The 26320-nt window shown below is 39.0% G+C and overlaps 2 protein-coding genes across 5 annotated transcripts in view; one reads left to right on the forward strand and one right to left on the reverse strand.

Annotated features, from left to right (window-relative positions):
* The first annotated feature begins 216 nt into the window (after nt 1-216).
* On the forward strand, nt 217-23346 carry APPL1 (adaptor protein, phosphotyrosine interacting with PH domain and leucine zipper 1). 2 transcript variants are annotated; one of them, XM_015874882.1, is made up of 22 exons: nt 217-361; nt 3384-3482; nt 3916-3975; nt 4798-4869; nt 5681-5768; nt 7020-7061; nt 7778-7836; nt 8282-8428; nt 8631-8713; nt 8814-8972; nt 10093-10281; nt 10905-10947; nt 11437-11493; nt 12483-12574; nt 13161-13343; nt 15398-15447; nt 15851-16025; nt 16129-16165; nt 17097-17243; nt 17501-17551; nt 17905-17994; nt 18561-23346. In XM_015874882.1, the coding sequence occupies exons 1-22, from the start codon at nt 308-310 to the stop codon at nt 18708-18710; spliced, it is 2127 nt and encodes a 708-aa protein (XP_015730368.1). In that variant the 5' UTR covers nt 217-307; the 3' UTR covers nt 18711-23346. The 2 variants fall into 2 exon arrangements, with proteins under 2 accessions (XP_015730368.1, XP_015730369.1); XM_015874883.2 differs by lacking the exon at nt 4798-4869 and having other exon boundaries at nt 247-361.
* The window catches only part of ASB14 (ankyrin repeat and SOCS box containing 14), a 32260-nt gene continuing 6299 nt past the window's right edge, over nt 360-26320 (reverse strand). For 2 of the 3 annotated variants that reach the window (XM_015874887.2, XM_015874886.2), the window contains exons 9-12: nt 25389-25932; nt 24422-24575; nt 23834-24056; nt 18040-20096 (exon numbers count right to left, since the gene is read on the reverse strand). In XM_015874887.2, coding sequence (XP_015730373.1) covers nt 23863-24056; nt 24422-24575; nt 25389-25932 — 892 coding nt within the window. In that variant the 3' untranslated portion in view covers nt 18040-20096; nt 23834-23862. Of the gene's footprint in view, nt 2626-18039; nt 20097-23833; nt 24057-24421; nt 24576-25388; nt 25933-26320 lie in introns of those variants that run through there. The other variant, XM_032447216.1, reaches the window with a different exon arrangement.

Here is a 26320-nt window from a genome sequence, read left to right on the forward strand (position 1 = left end):
GTAAACGCCATCCTGAGGCACGGCGCCCATCGCGCGGGCTCAACCCGAACCACACGACACCTCCCTTCAGACAGCCACCGAGGCGGGCACAGAGCCCACGGTATGTAGACAGACTGAAGGCCCCGCTGAGCAATAAGAAGCCGGGCAGCTGGGCTATGGAGCCAATAGTAAAGGCAGGCGGGCGGCAGGAGGGAGGGACATCCTGCTCGGGGCGGGGACAAGTGTTTGCTGCCGGGGGGGCCCGTCCAGCTGGGCGAGCTGAGGGAGCGGGAGCAGCAGCGGCGCAGATCGGATCCCTGCTGCCGCCATGCCCGGCATCGACAAGCTGCCCATCGAGGAGACGCTGGAGGACAGCCCGCAGGTGGGTCAGGCGAGGAGCGGCTCCATGACGGGAGGACAGATCGGGCTCGACTCGGGGCTGCCAGGCCTAGCGCGGAGGCCCGGCCTTGTTTTGCTGCATAGTTTATGCAGATGAGCAGCAGTTCCAATGCTGTAATAGCATATTCAGTGGTAGCTTTGATTGCTCGAGCATTGAAACTTTATTTACTAAACAGAGGATTTTAATCCCTATAATAGCGGTGACAACAAATCTAGATCAATGGAGGGACAGCTTGGAAGAGAAGGCTGTGTAAGAGGTGTATCATTGCTTTCCATAAGGCAGTGTCCCATATAGCCCCGATACCAGATGTTAGACAAGATCTGGTTTGCTGCACAGACTGTGGCCTAGAGACTTGACCTGATCTGGACAGGTTTTCAGGGCTGAACTGTGCACTGGAATTCAGTACCATTAGACATGTTTGAGATGCTGACTTCACTTATATAAACTCCAAATCAGACTTACTCTGCAACCAAGCTAAGATCTCTTAAAGGGTGAATAAACCATTGATTTCCTTTTGGTGCGGGGTAGAAATCAAACCACTGTCTATTTTCAGAAATAAACCAAGTGACACTTTATGTTGCCTTTGATAAGCAAGGCAGCACAGTTTAGTTGTACACACATTCAGTGTGCAGATATATGTGTTTAGAGAGTTGCTGCTCTCTTATTTCCAAACTATTGCACCACAAAAAACCCACAGGACTCAATGGCACAGGCTCCATCTCACGTCTCTTTCAATACAATACGTGTGATGACATGAATTGTTTAACAGCTCACTGACTTTCAAACAGGTGGTTTCCTTGTGCAGTTTTGTACTGGTAGCTTCTGGTGTAGCAGCTGATCCATGTGTGATAAAACATCGTAAGGAGCATTAGAGCTCCTCAGTTTTTCACTGGAAATGTGAGTGAACAGTTCCTCCATTTTTTTGTTCAGCAATATCTGTCAGAACTTCTCAATTTCAGTTTTCTTTCCATCGCTATAATTACACTGTCAGTTTGAAGTCAATAACTGATATTTTAATGATAAAACCCATAGAAATGCTTTTACTCCACAGGGTTCTGTATTACGGAGTATTAGAGAGTAAGTATAATCCGGAAATCAAACACGATAACACTTTCAAATTGCAGGGTCAGGTTTGTTAGTGCTTGGTTTAAAGGTCATGAGTATATAAGTCAGTCTTTATGGTATTTTTTTCTGCTGCATTCTTTCATATCTGAAGACTCACAGCTATTAGGATGATGCAACACATTGCCACACCTGACAACCATCCGAGCTCTCCACCTCTTTCCTCCTCCACCCAACACTTCTTCCAGTTGTTTTGTAAACAAGAACCATCATTAAAGTGATTTGCTGTGTTGGTAATGCTGTTTGCTTATTCTTTCCCCTTAGGTGTCCTGTAGGAGTTATATGGTATGATCACATCTGTGGGACAACCACTCATCAATTTCAATTAAATAAGAGGCTTTCATGGTCAAGTGATCAAATAACACACTTGATAAGTGTTTATACAAGGGCAGATGGACTACATTCTAAGGCACATTTCAAGGTTTTATTACCGTGTTTTGTATGCAGTGCAATCCAGTGCTTTACGCTGGTCTCACCAGAGAGATTTTCCTGATATCATGCATTGCTCTCTTATTTTCTTCCCAAGCCCCGTAAGTTGCATCCATTCCCAGTCAGGGAAGCTACAGGTACTCAGCTTGAGGAAGGCTAAGAAAGAGAATTAACAAGTGCTTAAAACTGACAATTTGTGGGTTAAAAACATCTGTTATGTCATCACAATTCTCTTCATTTTCTGTCTGCACATTAATTTTAGTATGGGCCTAAAAATGCACGGTCTTCTTGCCAGTAATTTAAGAGTTAAAGGTTTATTTTGTGGGTTTTGCAAGTGATTGGCCTTGCATCCAAACATCACAACCAATATTTAGTGCAATACTACACAGTGTTTCTTAGGAAGAGCAACTGTAGCTCATGCAGAGTTACAGCTACATTCTCTGTTCTTTCCCCTTTTGCCAAGCTATCTGATAACCTTATGGTTAGGAGTAAAACTGCTTCCAGATGCAGAGATGAAAGAGCACTGAGTGAGCATTTTAATTCCTCTTAAGGGCAAATTCTCCCTAAGCAACTTGATTGTCTTCTTGTTTAGCCAGTCATTTCATCAAGAACGTCATTCATGCCAACTTACCAGAGGATTCTGATCTGTCTCCAGTAATTTCCTTCTGGCCAAAGCAGGGAGGTACAGACTGCAACTGGGTAGAAAAAAACAGCGGAACAGTTAGCCCTAAAAGTTGGTGATCGGTGTTTTGAACTCCAGTATGTGGACAGCAGTAAAGACAGCAACCACTTCTAAAGTTACACAGGAGGTGCATTTGTGGGTGGCACCAGTGAAGGGCAGGCTGACTGATGGGCTGGGGACAGCAGACAAAGAACACAGCTCACTGGCAGGTGGGGCAGAGAAGTGTGTATATTAAGAAAATGTAGATTCTATCAGTTTGATTTGGTTACTTTCAGTTCTTCAGCTTTTTGAGCACAGAATTGGCTGCTATTGCAGACATGAGTTACATAGCCCAGCACAGCCAGCAACTACTCATACAGAAGAAGGAGTGCTAGAAAGCCACAGCTGTTCTTTCTCAGAAGAAATGTGTACCTGGCATGCTGCTTAATTCCAGTCAGTTTTCCTTGGGGATATACCATAATGATATACCAGTAGTAGCTCACAGTTCCAACGCTTATAATTTATACTTATCCACATCTCTTGGTGCTGTCTGACTACATACTCCTTTAACCTGGAGAGAGGCTGAGCAAGACTGAGCTTGGATGTAGTTTTAAAATACATTCTGTTTTTTTTCTAATTCTGTGATACACAGCACATAGCAGTGGATGCTGTGACAGTGGCTTTATAAACTTCAGAAAGGAGATCTGCAGCACTGCTGCTTAACTTGGAAATTCTCTTGCATTTAAATAGTTCTTTGCTAACATGACACATTGTTCTGATTCACTGTTACAGACCCGTTCCTTGCTGGGAGTGTTTGAAGAAGATGCTGCTGCAATTTCCAACTACGTCAATCAGTTATTTCAAGCAATGCATAGAGTGTATGATGCGCAGGTACTGTTAGAGAATTCCTGAATGCATTACAAAGCTTTTGAACCACATTTTATGTCTCTTCCTTTTTTGGAAAAATTTATAAGCAAATATATTTTTGAACTTTGTAAAAAAGTGTTTCATGTTTACAAAACAAGCATTAAATTATTGCTTTTCCACATGCTGAGGAGTGATGAGGACTAAATTCTGATTGTCACACAAGATTTGTTTTGCAACAGAATTTCTTATGACCATAGTATCTGTAAATACTGATTATGTGCTGCTCCTACCATTGCTATAGAAACAGAAGGACAGAATTCTTATGTTGTCTGCAAGCCTGTCACCAAGATTCCTGTTTCTAAGTTCCGTGTCTGCAATGTTTTGCTTTCTAAACATGATTTTAAAAAATTATTTAAATAAAAAAGTAACAAACGTCTTTCTTTTTTTCCTAAATTAGAATGAATTAAGTGCAGCAACTCATCTGACTTCAAAGCTTCTGAAGGAATATGAGAAACAGGTATAGTATAAATCACTGTTGGTTTGTGTGGTCAGGACTGTATTTTTGTAGTCTTATCTCACAGAGCACAGTACAGAATGTATTCAGGTTTGATTCAGATAAAGCAAACTATTAAGGTTGGTGGCTCACATTGTTGCCAAAAGAATCAACCTATCTTCATATTAGTTCTTCCAATGTAAACACAGGTGCTTTCCATTCTGTATGGAACAATGGCACACATAAAGAGTTTGCTGAAGAGAAATGTGTCCTGTTATTACTATTTTCCAGAATCAAATTCTTCTTACTATGATGAATGATAGTAAGTTCTGGAGATTTTATTTCTGGTGTTTTAGAGTAGCTCAGTTAGAACGAGCTGAACCAAAAGTTAAAACATATTAATGAGGGCACCATCTGAACACTTTGTGAATGCTGACAGGCTTAGAGAATCAATCAGCCACTTCATTAGGAACCCTGTTCCAGTTCCTGACGACTTATGGTGAATATTTTTTTCCCTAATATAGAATCTGAACCTCCTCCAATACATCCTTGTGCCATTCCCATGCACCCTGTCATCTGTTCAAGAAGCGAAGGGGTTAAAGAAAAGGGGTGGAGAGAAAACAAGGGAGAATTTAATACTTAACTGTTTCCAAAAAACTATTTCTTATCTGAGACAATAAAAAAAAAACCACAACAACTTCACAAAATAGTCCCACAGTGCATTTCAAGTGCATCATTTTAAAATAACTACCTTGTACATTCTTAGACATGAATGTTTGTGTGAATGGCAGAAAGCACTACAACCAGCATAACCTCCTGTTATTTTTGTTTGGTTTTTTTTGGCAGCACTTTCCACTAGGAGGAGATGATGAAATCATGAATTCTACTTTACAGCAATTTGCAAAAGTGATTGATGAGGCAAGTACTTGCCTTTATTTCATTTACTTTGCTAATGTTTGTCATGTATTCACTTTGAATTGTTACCTGCGGTCTTAAGATTGCAGGTTCAGAAACAGCTTTCATTTGATAATGCTGAACTTTAGTTGCAGAATAAGCTTAGGGTTACATAACGTGAAGGTAAAGAATCAATTCAGCAAAAATGAGTCCACGTTGCTGAGGATCAAGATAGTTTAACTACAAAACCAAAAGCATTACAGAAAGATAAATGACATTACAGAATGTCAAAAAACACCCTTGTCTTATCAGGGTATTTGCATCCCCTGATTTCAGATACCTGACTGATAAAGGAACCTTTTGCTGTTCGTATTAGAGACTGAGTGACCGACTCTCCTGAAAAACATTTTAGCATCATCAAGAAGCAGGATTTTTCCTCATGATTCCTCTCCTTTGTTTAAATGCTACTTTTTGAAAGAATAAACATTTTGTTTGGATCATCCTCGGTAACCTGAGGAAGATGGACTGTGATGTAGCTGGAGAGAAGCTGTAGAAATAAATTGACTGGTCAGCAGAAGGCGTGAGGCCATCTTCTGACATGATTCAGCAATCTGGAATATAGATGGAGGGAATAAAGGAAAACGCTATGCTGTGAGAGTCTATGTAAAGACGATGATGAAATAAGGAACCTTAGAAGGGAGTAACTGCAGAAGTGAATTTGCAAAATTATGTTCGAGTTGTGCATCAAATTTCAGTGAAACTTCTCTTGCTTTCTTACTTTCCTCAGTCTCAGCACTGTTTTCCTAAAAACACCCTTTTTTCCCTTATCTTACAGCTCAGTTCTTGCCATGCAGTACTTTCTACTCAACTTGCAGATGCGATGATGTTTCCTATTACTCAGTTTAAAGAAAGAGATCTAAAAGGTAGGGTGGTCAAACAAATAATGCTTTTTCCCATGGCAGCAATAACAGAAATCACATCATTCTATCTCTATAGTTCCTATTGTACCCAACAGGATCTGCTACTTATTTCTCAGCTTTGAAGTGTATGCATCTCCTAATGCTTTTAATATAAATAGTTTCTACTCAGGAGAGCATTAGAGATGAAGAACCAAGTGTTACCATGTTACAACAAACATGCAACATTATAGAAGTAGCTGCATTTTCAAGTTGAAGATTTAGGAGTTACTGAAAACATTGTCAGATAATTTGTATGTTCAGGAAATAGTTGCGTATATGCCAACATCACAATGTAAATACACCGACTGAATCAAATTCAAACGATGAAGTGCAAAAACTGCAGTATTTTATTTATTAGTGTAAAGGTAATAATGCAATAGAAAGCACAGCAATAATAGCAGGGTAGCAAAATCCTGGGCTGCAACAAGTAAGGATAAGCCTAAATGCAGAAGCCATAGACACGGAAACAAAGGAAAATTAGCTGCTTACCTTTGGAAGACCTCAGGTACACAGGAATTGCCAGGAACATATGCTTGCCTCCATAAAAACATAAAAACTTAAAAACAAAGTAACTGGGAACAATAATGGTGAATTCTTCAAGAAGGAGAGCCTGGAAGGTCTCCTGTCAATATTTTCTGAAAAGGCAATAATAGCAAATGAAATTTTCTTACTGGCATTTTTTTAAACGCCAGATAGCATGAAATTATACAATACTTCATTATGTACTTCACTTTTTTTCTTGGTCTTTGCTTGATGGTAAACTCCAACGTGGCTTTTTGCTAGTTTATGTTGTGAAGTGACACAAAAACGCAGTCAAGATTAGAGTAAGTTTTCCTAAGCATTGTACTGATTCTGTGTCCTGATCAAGACTGGAAAACAACTAGAATGTGACTAATTGTAGGTAGGAGGAATTGCACATTTAGCAGTAATCACAGTGCCGTGGGGTTTTCTGTTTCCTGATACTTCCCCTTCCCACGTGCTTCCACTTCCCCAACTAAGACCAAAGCTTTCAGCAGAACAGTAGGTGATGCTTTTGGACTGATTATTGCAAAGTAGGAGCAGACTTTGCCAGCTGCAGATGGCTGTACTGATAATTTAGTACGGTATGAAGTATGAACTGCACCTGTTCGGCAACGTAACATGGCATGAAAAGTCTTTATATACCCATATAAATGTTAATAATGACTTCACTAACTGTGATATGTTGTTTTGTAGAGATATTAACTCTAAAAGAAGTTTTCCAAATTGCAAGCAATGGTAAGTGTAAAACAGTCTATGTGACAGATATTGCAGTACAGCAGTATTCTTGTGGAATATTTACTCAGAACATTAGTGGAGATAGCTGGAAGGCCTAAAGTCATTACACTGTAGTTTGTTTTCAGTGATATTTAGGCAGCCAGGTATCCTGGAACATCTTGTAAATCTGCTTTATGGACCAAAGCATTAAGGCAAATGGACGGTATTGTCTTCCTCAATACTTCACATGTGTAAACAGTTATAAAATAATTCAGGATTATGCTTCTAAAATTAATGTAAAGAGTAAGGCATTAGCTTACTTTTTAAACTCAGCACTTAAAATGGATTGATAAATATGAATCTAATCTCCCTAAAATTTGATAGTCTTCTTCCTAACTGTCAGTAGGTACTTTTGCTTTGCTGTGTCCTTGTCTAAATCCAGATAGCTCCATTGCTTCAGAGGTAAAAAAGATGAGATGGAAGTTTTCAAGGAGAGTTGACTCTATTTTGAGTCAGGTTCTCAGCTCTGGGGTAAATTGGTTAGAATTGATCTTTCAGCCCAAGTATTGTCATCCATGTAATAAATCTGAAGAAGCAAGAATTATTAAAGGCTTTATTATGGCAGAACTTTATATTTGGGCTGCTGTACAGGACATGGGGGTATGAAAGTGTTTATGCTGCATTTTGTAAGTGATTGATTTTTCAAAATGATCCCTTCTTCTCTCTTCATTGCTTAGACCACGATGCTGCCATCACACGATACAGTCGGTTATCAAAAAGAAGAGAAAATGAAAAGGTTTGTAAAACAAAATGCAGATAAGACAACTTCTAGATGAGTTAGGAACTAATTTTTGTCTAATGTAAGAATTTGTGATGAAAGATAACGTACAGCAGGTTGCACTTGAAGTTTGGTAGCTAATGTTGTAGCATTCTGGGCAGTTTGGTTCAGAACACAAAAATAAGCTTTATTGAACACACTGAAAAAGCTACAAGGTGAAAGCTGTGACACTGTAGTCCAGTTGTTTTGTGATGAACCGACTACTGTATACAATACTGCATGTACTTTGCATGCATCCCTCACCTGTGAATTACAGAAAGGGAATTGTAGCACACAACAGTTAATGCTGATAGAACTTACAACATTACTGTATAGTTCTTGTTTTTTCCCTTCCTGTTTGTAAGGCTGTTGAGAAGACTCAAACACTCTTTTTTCCCCTCTCCCCTTGTCTGTATCTCTTTAGATCAAGGCTGAAGTTACAGAAGATGTGTATACTTCCAGGAAAAAACAGCATCAGACTATGATGCATTATTTCTGTGCGTTAAATACTCTTCAGTACAAGAAGAAAATCGCTGTGTTAGAACCCTTGCTAGGATATATGCAAGCTCAGGTAATTTCACATTCTATAAGCTGTAGTCCTGAAAGAAGATGTAAGAGAACCTCATGAGAGTTGATCTACTGAAACTGACTGTTGGGAATAAGGAATAAAACCAGATTTCTTCTTGAAGCTTTAACCTCCTGTCATTAATTTCTTGATTGCTTTATTTAGTTTCATTCATGACCAAGTTCTCCCTTTTCCTCCTTTTTTTAAGATAAGTTTTTTTAAAATGGGTTCAGAAAATCTCACTGATCAATTGGAAGAATTTCTCACCAACATTGGCACAAGCGTACAAAAGTAAGTTGTTTGGGTTTAATTTTGCACTTCTGCACAATTATTTTTTCTATTTTCACTTAGCAATATATTGTCTCTGTTAGTAACATGTAACTTACTTTAGTGTTCGCAGGGAAATGGAGTGCGAAATAGAGAACATGCAACAAACTATAGAAGACTTGGAAGTAGCCAGTGATCCACTTTATTTGCCTGATCCTGATCCTACGAAATTTCCTGTCCATAGAAACCTAACACGGAAAGCTGGGTATCTCAATGCAAGGAAGTAAGGCTGAATTGTTACTGAAATCTTTAAAAATATTTAGCTTTGTGGAAGCTAGAAACATACACTGTGTTGTTTTGGAATAAGGGATGCTGATCTTAAATATGTAGTTTAGTGCAGTAAGTCCCATCAGAGCTTTTCTGTTCCTAACATTGGATTCCCTCATTTGTTTATGAGTGTAATTTCACTGGACTGTAATTGTAAACCAACAAGACTGGGGCTGGAAGCGTTTTTGTACAAGCATCCAAGAAAGCTGTGGGATTCAAGATGATGATAAATACAACAAGCTTGGGTTGTACAAGACAAACCACTATTGCCTAAACACACTTTGAACATCCGTCACAGTGTGATGAGGTAGTCTTTCCTCCACTGGAGGGAGCTGTTATGTGCTATTAAGGTCATTTTTAGTGGTTGTAAAGAAGTTGTAAGATTTTTTTCAGTACTTGCATAATAACCTCCAAACAAGCAGGCTTTTTTCTTTAAAGTTAATTTTACATTAACAGTGAGAACTAAACACTCACTGAACAAGGCCATAGAACACAGATGCAGCAATTAATACTGAAGAGAGTATCTGAACTACAAGAGAGGCCAAACCACAAGCGATACCAATTTTTGGTTCCTCTCTGTTGTTCTTCTGTAAGAATAGGAACTCAAACCGCTCTTTGCAAAACTTTGATAACCTCATTGAACAATACAAAATACTTGGAAAATTGAGGTGTCTTACATACCTTGGTTAATGCTTACCTCAAGTTCTCCAGTGAAAACAGTTTGGAGATCATATAAAATACTTTGATAAGGTGTATCAGTTGAACATTCACCCTTCATAAAGGAGTGCTATGAAAACTGACCATCAAAATCAAAGAACTGATGTCTCTTCTATCTACATACAGTCTCATAAAACCCAAGAAAGCAAAGATTTTTGTAAATTCTGCCCAGCAGTGGATTTAAAATTAATATGCAGCAGATGAGACTAATGTAGTTGCAAAGCTAACCTAAAACATTACATGAGGAAAATTTTTTAAGTGTCCATACAGCTTGCTCATGTAATTTTTATTTTAACTATTCTAATTATAGAGCTCAGCTAAACTAACTTACTAAGCAGGGATCTCTTTCCATGTTCTAGTAAAACAGGGCTGGTATCTTCCAGTTGGGAGAGACAGTTCTACTTCACTCAAGGTGGAAATCTGATGAGCCAGGCCAGAGGTGACGTGGCTGGGGGACTTGTCATGGACATAGACAATTGTTCAGTGATGGCTGTGGACTGTGAAGACAGACGGTACTGTTTTCAAATAACATCTTTTGATGGTAAAAAGTAAGTATTCTTACATTAGTTTTATCTGTAAGAAAATGTACTCACTACTTAAGAAAAATGGTCTGACTCCAAATCCATCAGGCTGTCATCTGTCTGGAGTGTATTTAGAACCTCAGTCTGGGGTTTTTTACCCCGGTGAGCTCAGCGCCTTCTCCTTTCACACTTTTGTCTGTTGGGAAAATGATGCTGATGTCATCAGAGTGAGGCCGGTTGTTTTCTCTGATGGCCAATAAATTCTTCAGGAAACAACAGTTATTTGGCTTCAGCTCAGGAAGTGTCACTTACTGTGACTTTAGTATATTTTTGAACGGCTGAAGCTTCTGATAACAGCACCACATACCTTTGTAGAAGGCTCTGCTTATGCATAGCCTAAACTCAATTAAAACCATGGAAAGATATTTTTCTTAAGTGAGTAAGATGAGCTCTTCGATTGCTGTACAGATATGGATATGGAAAAATGAATTTTCTTTCCCCAGTTTAATGTTGTCTGCACTCTGTACATAGAATCTTCAGACTTGGTTGTTTCTTTGTGCAGTGTGCAAACATGAAAAGGGGGTTTCTAATCTGGAAGGACATGTGAGGCATTTCAAGTAGGCAAAACTCTGTTTTCCATTCTCTTTTAGGTCTTCGATCTTACAGGCAGAGAGTAAAAAAGATTATGAAGAGGTAAGTTTGCAGGAGGACCACATGTTGAATTTTCTGTTGCACAGAAGGGAATGCATGAATACAAACAGTTGCAGTGCACACTTTATATTCTTCAGGCAGTAAATAGTGAACATTCTACCCATGAGAACTTTCAGAAAGTCTGATAAACTATTACTGTGTTTAAATCCTTTTCCATAATAGAGTGGGATTAGAAAAAAATTGTTCTAGAAGCTGTTTAAGGCAGGTTTGGGTGAACAGCTGAATAAGGAAATAGAGAAAATATGGTACATTCAGCCTGGATTCAAATTTCTCTGTAATCTTTATTGTTCTATTGGGGTAAAATAGCGTTTTATGCCATTTTTAAGGCTTTAGCTGGGCTGCGTTAGCCTGGCCCTGAAATTATGAGGTGGAAAAGGTGCTGAAAGCAGTCAGTGCTGGGGGTGTTTAATCAGCTTTCTTGGAAAGAAACAATGACAAATCTAATATGTTCTTTTTTCCTCTCTTTTTCAGTGGATATGCACAATAAACAACATATCTAAACAGATATATCTCAGTGAAAACCCTGAGGTAAACTTCACCAAAATCACCACGTCAGTAATATTTTCATACATAGATACTCACAAAGTTCAGAAAAAGAAATCATACTCCTTGATGGGGGATGGGTTATGTGAAAGGAAACTTTCCAGTGCCTCCATACCAGATATGAGCACTGTAGCTGGAGCAGCTGAATAACACTGAGATCTGTTGCTGAAGGCACGTGCTGTGATTAGTTCAAAGATGAGGTTCTTTAGTCCAGGTGTACAGGAGTGCAGAGCCCTTAGATCACTGAGGGTGTATTTATTTATATATGCATGAATTCAAGAGAATAACAAGATCTGTGACCCCTTTGTAACAATTAGAATTCAATATTTGGAAGCCTTTTTACAGTTCTGATGGCTTTAGGATTATGAATGTCAGTTGCTGAATAAAACTTGTTTGAAGGGCAGAAGTATCTTCTGAAAAGTACAGATTGAAAATGGATTGCTCCCAGCTCTTTCTATATTACCTGTGATATCACTGCCTTCTCACTTTGCAATAGCTTTATACTCTCATTTTCTGAGTTGCTTGCACAAAACTTTGCTTCTTCACTGCTTTCTCTCCTGTATCTTCCCTCTCCAAAATCCTCTTTATTTCAGGACTTTTTTTTCTGCTGGCTTACTGATATCTCAGAACAAGTAATTTCATTGAAAAAATAAAACCCAGTTCTTTAAGAGGCCTATTCTTTGCTGAAATAACATTGTCACTTAGTGGCTATTTTGATAATCATTCCTGTCTTGGTTTTAAAGAAACATTTAAACATTCCCAAATTTCAAGTGCAGACTTTTGAGTCTTCGTGTTGTTAGTAGTCGAGGTATGTTTTGAAAGTGGGATCTTTATTTTTCTTCCTGTATCTGTTTGCTTGTTTTATCAGGCAGATTGCAGTTTTACTGCTGGCTTTTACTAACTTTTGCAGCATTATAAAGCAAGTATGTTCACTCAGGTGAAAACTAAAATCTGTTTTCATTTACTTGTTGCAGGAAATTGCTGCCCGTGTAAACCAGTCAGCTCTCGAGGCCGTTACTCCATCACCTTCATTTCAGCAGAGGCACGAGAGCATGCGTCCGACAGTGTAAGCTGCTGAATACGGTCACCTGAAGAGCACTTCTGAAAAGATTATTGCGTAAAGTTCCAGTAAAAAAACAAGCCAGACAAAACCAATCAACAACAACAATAAAAAATTCATAAGGAAGCCTCAGCTTTCTGTGTTCAGAGGGAAAGCTTTGATAGGCTTAGAAAAACATTTTCTAATTTGCCTTGCTGGCGTTGTTTAGCACCCATTGGTACAAACAATCAGATTTCCTGCCAGTTAGAAAGTTGTGTTACATTACATTATGTCTGGTTTGTTTGTTCTCTGTATTCACGCTGAGTATTATCCTAATGCATACAACACCTGGAAGCAGACCTTAGAATGCATTGTTTGATCCGCAGTTGTACACCGATGTTCATCTGATGGCATTGCTGATGCAAATAGTAACTGTAACTGACTTAAGTTTGCTTGGAGTGTAGGCTCTGATTATTTGACCATGCCTTATCCTCTTCAGTTTTTAGATTCTGTTTTGTTTTGCAATAATATATTCATCTTCATTTGATTTAATTGATTATCAAGCAACCTGAAATTAACACGCCTTCATTTCCATCTTTCTGCTTTGTTTCAGACAATCTCGGCCTCCTGCAGCCCGCACCAGCAGCACGGGGTCACTGGGATCCGAATCCCCTGCTCTGTCTGCACTATCCCTGGACTCACTGGTTGCCCCTGACACTCCTATTCAATTTGACATAATATCTCCAGTTAGTGAAGATCTGCCTGGTCAAGCAAAGTCTTCAGGGCAGTCGGGCAGGTAGGAAATGTAGAAAGAAAAAATAAAGTCCCAAATTAAATGTGAATTGAAAAAAATTATTTTAAAAATTCCCATGTTTAGGCTGCAGCTCCACACAGACCCGTTGCCTTTTGCCCCTCCTCTTTCTTGTTTTAAAATAGTAATTTACAGATTTGCAGTGACCTGTGAAGCAAAACAAGTATTTTTTGTTGTTGTTGTTAAATAGAGTCTGAAATGTGAGTTACTCACATAGATTCCGAATGTTGTTTTCTAATTTGCAGCAGCTTTTCTTGCTTTAACAGCTATTGCTTTTTTTTTTTTTAAATTTGATTGATTTTAACAATTTGGTTTCACAAAGTATTTTCCTTTCCTATTGCTTGCTCACCCAGCAGCTTGGGTATTTCCTCTTGGAAATTCAAGAGAAATTTGGTAGCCCTGCCTCCAGGTGATGATGGCAAACGATGACACTCTTCTTAAACTGAAAGGTGAGTGAAAATGATCTAGGCTTCTGGAGTGATCTCCCATATAGACAAGTTAAAATTGTCTAAGAGCTCCTCCCAAAACAGAAAAGCCTTTTCTCCTAGCTGAATTTTTTCAATTTTCCCATACAAAAACAATACTAAAAGTCTGTAAATCGGCTCCGCATTTCTGGAACTGTTTGTACAGAATTCAGATATTAAGAAAACATATTTGCAGCTCCAGCTCTTGTAAGGGAAAAAAAAGCCACAATAGTGTGTTCTGTATTCCCCTGCCCTCGAGGAAAATAACTTCCAGTTGTTTAACTCATATGTACGAGAAAATGGTATACATACAACTTTTTTTTCCCCGTCTGGACAGTTCTTTGTTGTTTGGTATAATAGAATAATCAGTTGGCTGACTGCATCATTAAGAACATACTGACTTAAAATCAATCTTGAACTGCATTCCAGGAAGTGGAAAGTTTAATATTTCAGCTAAATTCATGTCATCAGTCATAATGGAATTCAAGACAGTTGTGTTTTTCATACAGAAATGACTCAGTTTTGCATTTTCTATCAGTGGAGAATTGCAGTGTTTGGTACAGAATGCAACAAATCTTACATACCTCAATTAATATAATATATAAACCTACCCGAGTTTCTGATGCTGATGACATAATCTTTTTATTTCCTGAGATCCCATGAGGTTTTACATTTGCTGTTCCCATCTAGTCTTGAGTGTCAAGCATAAGCAAAAACAGATAATAGAGTTTATCTGTAGAGTATTTACACAGGTCATATTTCAGTGGGAGGATTCTTAATTGAGTCCTCGTTATTTAAGCATTGTAGCAATGCAACCTCAACTGAACATGAGAGATCCACGTAATTTTTCTCTGATTTAGTTCAGAAATTTGCTTTTAGAACACTTAACAGTAGAGAAGGTGGTGCATTTATTACTCCCTTATAAAACCTAACTCAAAGTTTATGAGCCCTCGCTAAGTTTATTTTAACTAATCTCCCTGCTCCCCATGTTCTTGTCAGCACTGCTTTACTGCTTTTCAAAATACAGTCTTGGAAGCCTAGAGTATTTTCACTTTTTGTTGTAACTGATAGCACCTCTGAGAGCCAGAAACGGCCACATTTCTCTTGACCCTCTAGGAGTAAAACCCCAGTGGTGTTTTCAGAAAGCTGCACTTGAAATAAAACCAGTGACTTTTCTTTAGTAAGTAATGCATCAACTTGAGATAGTGCTGAGAGGTGTGATGCTCCTTTGGAGTAATGAACGGAGTAGCATTTGGCTGTACCTCCCAAAGCTGTTCTGTCGTGCTTTGTTCCCTTGGACTTAATTCAAGCATAAAAAATGCCATGGGAGCCCAACTCTGTGGCAGCAATAGGACAATAATACCCTTTGTTCTCTCCATCATTTGACAATTTGTCTTATTCTCAATTAAATTTCTTGCCCTTACAAATTGCTTGCCTTTGTCGTAGGTTAATTCCTCCAGATTACACGTTTGTGAAGTCATGATCTTGTTCTCATTTTATGCAGCATGAGACTACATTATCCATTAGTGGTTCCTGTGATCTGACTCCTGGTTTAATGTTTTCATTTTTTAATAGACGCACAAATCCTTTTGGTGAAACGGGAGGCTCAAAATCTGAAACTGAAGGTAAATAACCTAAAACTTCAATGTAAAATGAATCAGAGAATTTACAAATCGACTTTGTACATTTACCTGCACCTTTTCTCCTTGTTTAGCTCCAGTTTTAGAGTGTTCAGTTACGTTACATTAGCAATGTATTAAACAAGTTGAGTTAAATCAGAGTACTGTCTGAAAGGCCTGGTTCTTGTTCTCTGCTATAAAACAAAAATATTTTATTGCATCTATTGTATTCTTGAAAGCAAATTAGCAGATACATATCTTGCTGTGCGGTCATTCATAAGCACAAATAGTCTCTTTGCAATTTATTGCAAGTCTGGTGTTTTCCTGAGTACAGCTTTGGTCTTGGAAGTAGTTTTGAACAGAAGCCCCAACCCAGAGTTCACTTACTCAGTACTTTTGTTTCTCTTAGATTCGATTCTTCATCAGCTGTTCATTGTAAGGTTTCTTGGCTCCATGGAGGTGAAGTCTGATGAAAGTCCGGATGTTGTTTATGAAACAATGCGTCAAATCCTGGCAGCTCGGGCCATCCATAACATTTTCAGGATGACAGAATCACATTTATTAGTCACTTGTGACTGTTTAAAGTAAGTTTCCTTCCTGACTTCTACTAATGTTTATTTACTGAAGGAATGTTTTTCACTTTGGTAAAATTTACTTTCTGGTTTGTTTTTAAAACCAAATTTTTAGGTTAATTGATCCACAGACACAAGTTACAAGACTACGAGTAAGTAACTTTACCTTCTAAGATAAATACCCAGCAAAGTAATTCCATTACTTTATAAACAATGTTATTAAATATTGGCAAAAAATCACTGACAGCATCAGATTTCCAGACAGATTTCCCCAGAAGCTGTTGGCTGATGCAAACATTGGTTTTGAGGGGACTGAGCTCAGCACGAGAAAGAAGTTTCTTAAAACACTTCTTTCCTCCCTGATTTCATAGGGTAAAATTTGAGGAAAATGACAGTATTTTATTGTAACAATCTGCTTGATGTAATTGGTGGAGGAATAGAATTAAGATTAGAACGAATTCAGAAGTCCAAAACGTTTTTGTTGCCTTTTGTTTGCTTGGTTTGTTTTGGGTTTTTGGTTTTCCCATCATTACATTGACAGCGTTGTGCACGACAAAACCAGGTGGGGTTTTCATGTGGAATCAAATATGGCCAACTTAATTCTTCAATAAAAGCAGTCTTTATTTTCTGTATTTCAAAGCTGTGCCTCCCCTGCCTTTGTCTCTGCACCGTTTATAATCATTTCCTTCATTTGGGTCTTCTTATAATGATGCTTTATTTCTCAGGGACCCAAAGGTATCATCATTTCTATAAAAGGAAATACTGAACATGCAAAGTATTCCTCATATCACGCCATGTGTGTTTTCCTTTTCCTTCTTTGTGGCATTAAGTTCAGAACCGCCCCAAAGCTGTGAGCTTTTACAGGTGCACATGCAGTGTTCTACGTGTGCTCCTCTGTGGTGAGGAAGAACTCTCATGCTGTTGGTTTGTTCCAATTGCAGGAGAGGCCTTCAGAATTATTTCTGGTCCACCTTCTTTTGGGAACTGAGATTACAAAGCATTTTTATTGAAGCAAACAGTGGAAATCTATACAGAATGTCTGAAACCACTTTTAATCTCTCTGTATTTGATCCTTTCTGGCAGTTTCCTTTGCCCTGTGTAGTCTTGTATGCTACACATCAGGAGAATAAGCGCCTCTTTGGATTTGTGCTTAGAACTTCAGGAGGGAGAGCTGACAGTCGACAAACTTCCATCTGCTATATCTTTGAATCAAATAATGAAGGGGAAAAGGTATTGGTGATGGTTATATTTGTATCCATTTTCTGATTCCAGTCGTTTTCTGACATGGATTCTAAGGTGTTAGTTCCATTCAGGCTGTCTATGGGATTTGTATGGGAGAGTTTATGTACTGAAAACAAGTTAATCCAATAGCTGAAGTAACTGTAAAATGCTTTAGCACACTATCGTACCTGATGTGGGAACGTGGCATGCTTTTAAAGGCATTTGTTAGATTCTTACAGACGATTTCAAATTTGATTTCTATTTAGATTTGTGACTCCGTTGGACTGGCAAAACAGATTGCTTTCCATGCAGAACTGGTAAGAATCTGTTTAGGGCACAGTATCCTTGTGAATGGAAGGGAGAAGGCATATTTAGAGTCTGTAATATTCTGTATTCTGCAGGATGCTTATAGATGCAGTAATGCTGTTGTGGAGAACTCAAAAGGATTTGTTTTATAGAATTTGAATCCAAGATAAAAAGATCTTCACCAGTATCTACCCTGGCACAATGCTCAAGATTGGAATCCACTCTGTACCTTTAACAAACATACCTGTCCATTAAAAGAAGCATAAATCAGGTGTCCCAGAAGTTTTGAACAAACTCAGATAAGCCCACAGCACACCAAGCCCACTGGGCAGTTGTTTCTTTTACTGTTATTTTTGCCCTTCAGGATCGAAAAGCATCAGAAAAGCAAAAAGAAATGGAGAGAGTCAAAGAGAAACAACAAAAAGAACTGACTAAACAAAAACAAATTGAAAAGGTATGCTCTGTTATTTTTAATACTATTTTTTGTTTTGATTTTTTTCCTATTTAGTCACTTTGTTTTGTAGCTTTGTAGTTCCAGCTGCAATATCACATTCTTTAGAACAAACAAACAGAGTATTGTGAAACCAAGTTATTGAAGTATTTTCTGTGCAAGTCCTGTATAATTTTGTATTTTAGTTCTTCAAAAGAGCTTTTCTGAGGAGATAAACAACAAAACTTCTTCATAGGGGGTATTTAAGAGCAGTGCTTGAAGGAACACCTATCGCAGACTGTCCCATACATGGCTGCAAGAAAACATCAGCCAGGCACTGACGCAATTCAATTGGAGATTGGAGCCTGCAGGGAGCAGGCTGTAGGCCAAGCTGTTAGTTCTGACCTGCTGTATTGTATGGATTACCACTAATAGAGGCGTTAAACATGTAAACTCTCCTACTGATGTCAGCTTTTGAAACCCAAATGTCCAAATCTTATTAGTAGTATTCTGTTTCTACCTTATGGAGCTTTAACTTGAGCATTATTTTTCTGATTTCCTTCCCTTTCCTCCCTCCTTTCTCTAATCAGGACTTAGAGGAGCAAAGCCGACTGATAGCTGCCTCCAACAGATCAAACCCAAGCAGTGGAGAAGGACAGTTTGTCGTCCTCAGCAGCAGCCAGTCAGAAGACAGCGATTTAGGAGAGGATGGAAAGAAGAAAAGGGAATCTGAAACCTAAGGTTGCCTAGTTCATTAAAATTGGAATCATGGATCTAAGTAAGGTCTACAAGAAGCGAAATCTAGGTGGAGGGTCTGTTGTATTATATAAAGACTTCACAATGTCTAGACCCTAATATGCCTTGCTGTTTCTTTCTCAATTAAGCGATTACCACTTTCATGTCAGTTTCAGTTCTCTTTTGTATGCCACATAGACATGGTAGCATCACCATTCTTTTTCTCAAAATTAGGTTTTCTCAAAGAATTCTCTGCAGGAAGGGAAAAAGATGGATTTTTCTTTTTTCCATTTGCCCATCTGTGCAATTGACTGCTTTGGAAACGAAACGTAAGTTCTCACTGAACTTGAGTAGTACTGCAATTTGTTCATTACACTGCAGCGTGTAGAACACCTTGCTGGAAACAAAAGGGAGTGTCCAGATAAGACAGTATGAAACAAAATCTGCACTGTGTGGTACCGTCTTTTTTTTGGGGGGTGAGGGGGATTCAAATGCAGAAGGTTTCCTTGAACAGGAGATAGAAATAAAAGACTGCGCTATTCTGCATCCTATAGTCAGTCTCCTAATGCATTTTTCAAAGCAGTCTCTGTTTATACCTCATAAGCCTGAACTCCATGGCCCATACCCTGTGTAATATTTATTTTGTATAATACTAAATGTGCATTCATCTTTTGATCCAGATGAGAAAACGTGTTTGAAGTAAGAAGAAATATTTATTTTTGCACTAATTACTATAAATACTAAACTCCAATGGAACAGATGTCTCTCTAATAGTGGCCTGAGCATAACAGAAAATGTAGAAAGAGAAGAGTATATTCTAAGATGTTTTATAACGGTTAAGAGTGTTTTACAGTTCATTGCAGAACATTTCTAGTCTTTGGCTTTCAGCCCAGCCCTTCATAGCTAGAATTGCATGGTGCTGGTTAAGTGAGGGATTTCAGGACCTCTGTGCTAGATGGCTGTAGATGCATAAAAGGAACACTGTCCTTAATTGCATAGAAGTTGTTTTGCGTAGGCTAACAAAGGCAACCTCCTTCTGCTTTTTATGCTGGAGATAGATAGGCATTTCTATGCAGCAACCAACTGCATCTGCCTCCTGTCACAGGAGAGAAAAGGGAGCATTGCTCTCACGGTGCCACTGACACCACAGCATAAAGAAGGGATCTAACACCTGTGGAAGTGCTCACAGTATTTGAAAGAGGAGGTGGAGTGGGAGACTGAGCAAGAGAGAGGCTCCAGGTTCTCTTCCTTCTGTTTCAGCCCGTTCATCCTCAGAGCAGCCAGTAGCTTGCAGAAGTACCTGCTTTTGCTGTTATCCAGTCAGGCCATGTGGCATCAGCCTGCGACCAGATGTTGCCTTGTAGTGTCACATGGACCATACACATCTAAGGCTTTAAAAACAAACAACAAAAAACAAAAACTTAAGTGGCATTTACTTCCTGTCTGGTCTTGTAACCTCATCTGTAAGAGGCTACTTTCATTCTTTTCAACAGAAACGTACAGAAAGGCAGCAAATGCTTTTCTTTCCTTTTCCTGCCTATATCCAGTTGCGTGGCAGCCAGTTTATCTCTACAAGTTGCTTCAGTTTATGTTTCCTTCTCTTGGATATTTTTTTTAATGTAATGATTTCTACTTTCTATGAAACAACACGCCAGCACAGCCCAGATTTATAAAATCAGTGAGGTTGAAAAGATGACTAATATCATCCAGTCCAACCTTTAACCTCCAAACTTACTGTGTCCTCCTCAAGTACACACAAAGATAAATTAATTCAGCAACAGCAAAGAAAATATTAAATCGGTGGTCCTCAGTTCCAAGAATCTGGTCACCTATACCACGTCTGTCAGAGTGAGATGAGCTGCAGTGGGCACAGCACCAAGAGGAGGACAGCTAACAGACAGCAACCTCATCCAAAGGTATTGCTGACAGGGTGCCTTATTGGAGAGAGGGCAGAGAGCCGAGTTATCTTTTTTTGAACCTGCCCATTATGTTTTAGACATAAACACAGAACTATGAGAAGGAAATGAAGAGAAAAATCTGAGGCACTACAGTGCTCTTATGGAATTTTTCAGATTAAACAATATCTGACTGGAATTACTCCAGTTGTAGCTCACGTTTTACCATCTATGCCATTAAATGTAGTTTTCTTAATCAGACAGCATAGGATTGAATTGCATTTCACTTGCAGTGAATGATTCTTTTCTCCCAACCCCTGAAAAGAAGGGAAATGAATGAGGAAAGCAGCACTTTAAACTTAAAGTGCCATGCATGAATGAAATGAGGAGGTTTTGTTTTGCTTGTTTAGGCGAGTCTTGCTGGTTTAAAATGAGCAAAGAGGCAGATAGATAGAAAAGCTTCTGGGAAGGTGATGAAAGCTGCAGGAGCAAAGGGCAAGTTGTGGGAGATCAGGATGGTAAAATGGAACAGTGCAGTGAATTAGCAGTGGGATGAGAATTACTCAGTGCCACTTAAAGGGAGGAGCACCTGGATCTATGGATAGAACTACCATAAGGCAAGGAATAGCTGCTGAGGTTTTATCCATGTCCTCCTTCCCTCAGAAAATCTTTTTGGTATCCTTTGATCTATGAATTGTAGAGCTGCTTCATCAGGAAACATGTTTCTTAATTAAAAAAATTACTTAGTATTTACTTTGAGAGTACAGCTTTTAATATAAACGCCTCACGTTCTCCTGGCAATGACTGTGGTAGGGTTTCACCACCTGTTTTAAATAAATTACTGGTTGGTTTCCTTTCTTATGATTTATTTTGCCTGTTTAATATTTCCTGTTGCCTTTTACTTAAGGACTGATCTGAGCTGAAGCTGTAATTTGCTTCATGTGAACACAGTATTATTTCAGAAACTATGTGGGTAATGGGATATTAAGTTTATTACACTGTGTAGGCCATGCAGGTCTTGCTCTTCATTGTTCTGCTCTACATACATTGTCTATGAATGTAGCAGAGTGAATATCAAAATATATAAAAAGCGTGGGCAAACTACAGGCATGCATTTCATTGCTTTATAACTAATACCAAGTACTTATTTATGGATAGATTTGTAGAAGTCTAAACCAGAGGACAAGTTAATAGTCATATGCAGCTTACACAGACCTGGTAACATGTGTTGTGTAAGCAAACATGGATTTGATGGTCTGTTATTTCCTTAATATTTTTAAGTTGGAAATTATATCAAGACAACTTTAACAGACAAGTAATATTTAAGAGTTAAGAAACATGCAGACAAGTGACATCTTAATATGGATGTGAAACCACAGCTGAAAAACCTCATGCAGCTGAGCCTTTTTATAAAGATATAATTTATTTCCATTGCTGAAAAATATTGGCTGGTCATATGTTGAAGGTGAAGCCTGATGAATTAAAGAAGGCGCACAGAATTTAGGAGAAGCCAGTGGAGAAAGCTGTGTTGTTATGCAGTCTCTTGTTATGTCCAGAACTGACACACTCCTGACTCTGCTTAGTGAGTTCAGTTGAGACACTCGGTCTGACAGCAAGAACTGCTTTATTTCTTTCTTTCCTTTGCTCTTTTTTGCAGAATTTCTTGCAAGTCTATCAATCTCCAAGGATGATCTGTCTACCCAAGCAGTGGGCTGTGTTTTTGTCATGCCGTAGTGATATCTAAGTTATCATGGCAAGAATAAGTTGGTGTACGTCATTGTGATTGCACTTGTATTCCTAATGAAGTTTATATTGCAAGCCAAGGATTTTGTACAATCTTTCAGGTCACTTTTATAACGCAGTGGAGTGGTCAAATTCATCTGATGATGTTCTGGGTTGGTTCTGTTCTAGTGAAGTGTAAGTGATTTTTGCAATGTTTGAGACTTGCACATTTGTCCCTGAATAGCTGTATTAAAGACCTCCAATAGTAAGCCTACTTAATTCAGCTTTGATTGTTGTGTCTTAACCTTGGAAGCACCAACAGTGTGTATTATGCCAAAACTTCAGTCAGCTTTTTGTAGGTTACATAAAAGCTTAAGTATAGTAACTTTATGAGTGGAATTTGTACTGATACAAAAACTGCCCGCTTCTTTCCTAGTGGTGACGTTCTGGGTGTACTGCTATGATGACAGGACACCTTCCTTTTCGTTAAACTGAGCTCTAACATGCAGCTGAATCTCTCTCTTGTAAAGTGCATCTCCATTCTCTTCATTTTAATCATATCAGCCAGCTCTTCTCAGAGGAAGTTACTTGGGAATGCTGATAACTTCTGCAGCAATCAAAGACTGAACATTAGAAGAAAAGACCCTTTCTATCTCTGCTGGCTTTTAGTGCTCGTGTTGCTCTGTTACATGACAACGTGCAGCACGTTGTACAGAGCTGCAGTTATGGTAACCATCAGAATTCATTTGTACAGAAGCTATACCAGCACAACTATTAACACAGTACCTCCACCTGTTTTCACTGGCTTCATTGGTTTTCTTAATTCCATGACAGACACCATGTGAAAAGCAGCGGCTCATACTACATTACATTACGGTTAAATTTGTATTTTATAAGATTTGTAGATTTTTCTGGAGAAAAGCAGACTTTTGAACTATGTAACTCTAAGTGAATACAGATGCATGTATAACTAGAAAATCTATGCTTAACTGATAATGAAGGAATAAATACTATTAATACCAGATGTGTTCTGTTGATTCTTTTTTTTAAAGACACAGACTAGCATAGGTGGCATTTTGGGAACGAATAGTCATGTGTGCTGTAAGATGTGACTGCTCCCAGGTAATGCTCCGTAAGCTTTAGCAGCACCAACTGGAAGAGAAACTGGAAAACTGCTCTCTCCAGATCTTGGTTTTCTTTTATAGTGCCATCCAAAGACACACTTACCATCAACTACAAAGTAAATGAGACATATTAGGGCTTGGTAATGAGAAGCAGAATTAACGTTTCAGAAACGCTGTCATCTTGTTTACCTGAAGGCCCTGAGTGGAACACTGCAGTTAAAAGTGGTATTATGTGTTATGCCAGGCTTCCTCCTCACACAAATACAAGGCTCACAGTGGTACCAGTGGCTGTAATGGTTCTTCACATCTTCACTCAAAGCATTTTAAGTATGGCCATAACCATTCACATAACTTTCAGTTCATAGGAGAAAAAACAGTCTTACCCACCTCAACGTTCCCTTCAAAGTACAGGATAATTATGTGCAGTTGACACTGGAGGTTCCCAAGAAACTTTCCGGTCCATAAAGGTCATATTCCTTGTATAGTATGTAGTCTTTCAAGCACTTTGGCAGTGGAAGGAAGGTCATGAAGACAGGACAACGGAGACGCAGCCGGCCCATGCATTCCCGTATCTTCAGGCGACAAAGATGCTTCAGGGAGCGAGGGTTTGCTAGAAACCAGGTGATGGATGTTCATGAGTCACTTAATCATGTTTGTGCAACTGCTCACTGCCCAGCACCTATCAAAAACCACTCCAGACTTTACTGCCGGTCCTCAGGTGACTGACCTTGTCAGGATGTAAGCCCTGGACCACATAAACTGTGCTGTTACATTCTGCCACAGCTATCAGAGTTACCTGACTTTAAGCACTACTTAGACTGATTTTCCTTTCAGAAATGCCTTCTTGTCAATAGATAACTTTTGGCCTAACCAACCTTCAGGGGAGAAAAGCAAACTGATATAAAAATACCACCAAGAAAAAGGTCCCAGTCCCAGAACAGTCAGTCTGCTATTTCAGATCTACCAGATACTCACTTAAAATTGAATTGATGTCTGGCCAGAGCTCCTGTTCTTTGAGAGCTGCTTCCAGCTTCCAGCAGATGTTAACATGATCAACATAATCCAGCATTACTCTCACTACTTTCCCAGAAAGATGCTTCAGCCACGACAACGTTATCACTTCACAGAACTGATGGAAACAAAACATTTCAATTGGAAAATGCCCAATAAGTATTTATTTCCTGTCCCTGCAGGACAAGAGTAATTCTGTAACTGCAGAACACCAGGAAGGAGTGCTGTGAGAGGAGTTTTAAGGGCTGTCACAGCTTGTATCAAGCCCCCAGTGCAATCTGAGAGATGTTATGTTGTACAAGGCTAGAACCAAAAATGAAGTGTGGGTACTCCATCCCTGGAGGTGCTCAAAGCCATAGATAGGGCCCTCAGCAGCCTGAGCTGATGGGGGCAACCAGCCCATGGCAAGGGGGGTAGGACTGGATGAGATTCCTTCCAACAGAAGCTATTTGATGATCTTCAGATTAAATAAAGGCTTTTTACATTCAAACGGACTTTAAAATCTGCCTAACAGTGTCTCTGAGAGGTGTCTCTAGGAACTTGCTTAGATCAGTCCAGGTTTTCTGCTCAGTGTTTATCAGGAGGGTCCCTACAGCAGACTTCCCATATTAGTGACACAATACAGTACAGCTCACAATCCAGCCTCCAACTTCCTGCTTTCACAGCATGGATAAGACTGCCCCAGAAAGCAAATCCTGTGCTAATCATTAGCTGTATTTTCACAATTGTAAAATATAGATTATGACAATTTACTGCCATGAACCAGGTCTTGTGACGATGTTAATTCAATTTGAAAGCACTGTCAATTCCTAATTTTACAAGTCTTTAAAATTTTTGTTTCTGACAGATCGCTTCAAGTACATTTTCATTTAGCTTTATGAATGATACTGGCAGTAAAACAACAACGTATGAAGCCATGTGATATACTCACCTTTGTATCTTTGATAACAGTAGAAGTCCATCCATCAGTCACATACTGGGAATGGGAAACATCTCCCCGAGGGCAATCAAAGCAGCGCTGCACATCATAGCCATAGTTCATCAGCATTCTTAACATGACTTCATCTTTCAGAGCGTACTGCAGAGCTGATGGAAAATGTGTTGTGTTCACTCTGCAGAAGTAATTAACATTAGCCCCATGCCGGAGCAGTAAATTCATTAGCTCATAGTTGCCCATTCTCAAGGCTATTTGGAGACAGTTGATGGGATCTTGGTTTGGCAGGGCTCCAGCGTTCAACAGCAACTGTGCTGAGTTGATATCCCCATTTGAAACAGCAAAGTACAAGGCTGATTTCCGGCGGTCATCGTAGCCTTTGCGAATTCTTTGATCCAGCATAAAATTGGCATCAAACCCAGACTTGAGGAGAAACTCAAGGCACTGAGGATGGGCTCCTGCTGCTGCTGAGTGAACTGGACTTATTCCGCTTTCCTTAATGGCATCAAAATCTGTAACTGGAACTAAATTCTTTAAGGCACTGAAGGAAAAAAATAAGGACAGTAAGGGATTCTGAAGCATTCTGGTTCACACAGCTAGAATTAGAATAGTTAGAACTTATTCTGACCGTATTCCATAATCTTAATCTACCAAATCAGTACCACGGCATGCTGTACCTCTACATTAATTGCTAAGGATAAAACAGCCTGTAGTGGATACTATGATTTTACATTTACTAATCATAATTCTTAATACTACCCCTCATGAACACTGCATTCTATACTAGCAGAATAATCATTCCTTCTCACTGAGAGCTCTCTGGGGAATTCAAGAGCAGCGTGTTGCTGCACAGCCTAAAGGAATTAGGGAATCGACGCAGCATAATATTAATTGCTACAACACACAATTAACACGACATAGTATCATAC

The sequence above is a fragment of the Coturnix japonica genome, chromosome 12, assembly GCF_001577835.2.
Source record: "Coturnix japonica isolate 7356 chromosome 12, Coturnix japonica 2.1, whole genome shotgun sequence".
Classification (NCBI taxonomy): Eukaryota; Metazoa; Chordata; class Aves; order Galliformes; family Phasianidae; genus Coturnix; species Coturnix japonica.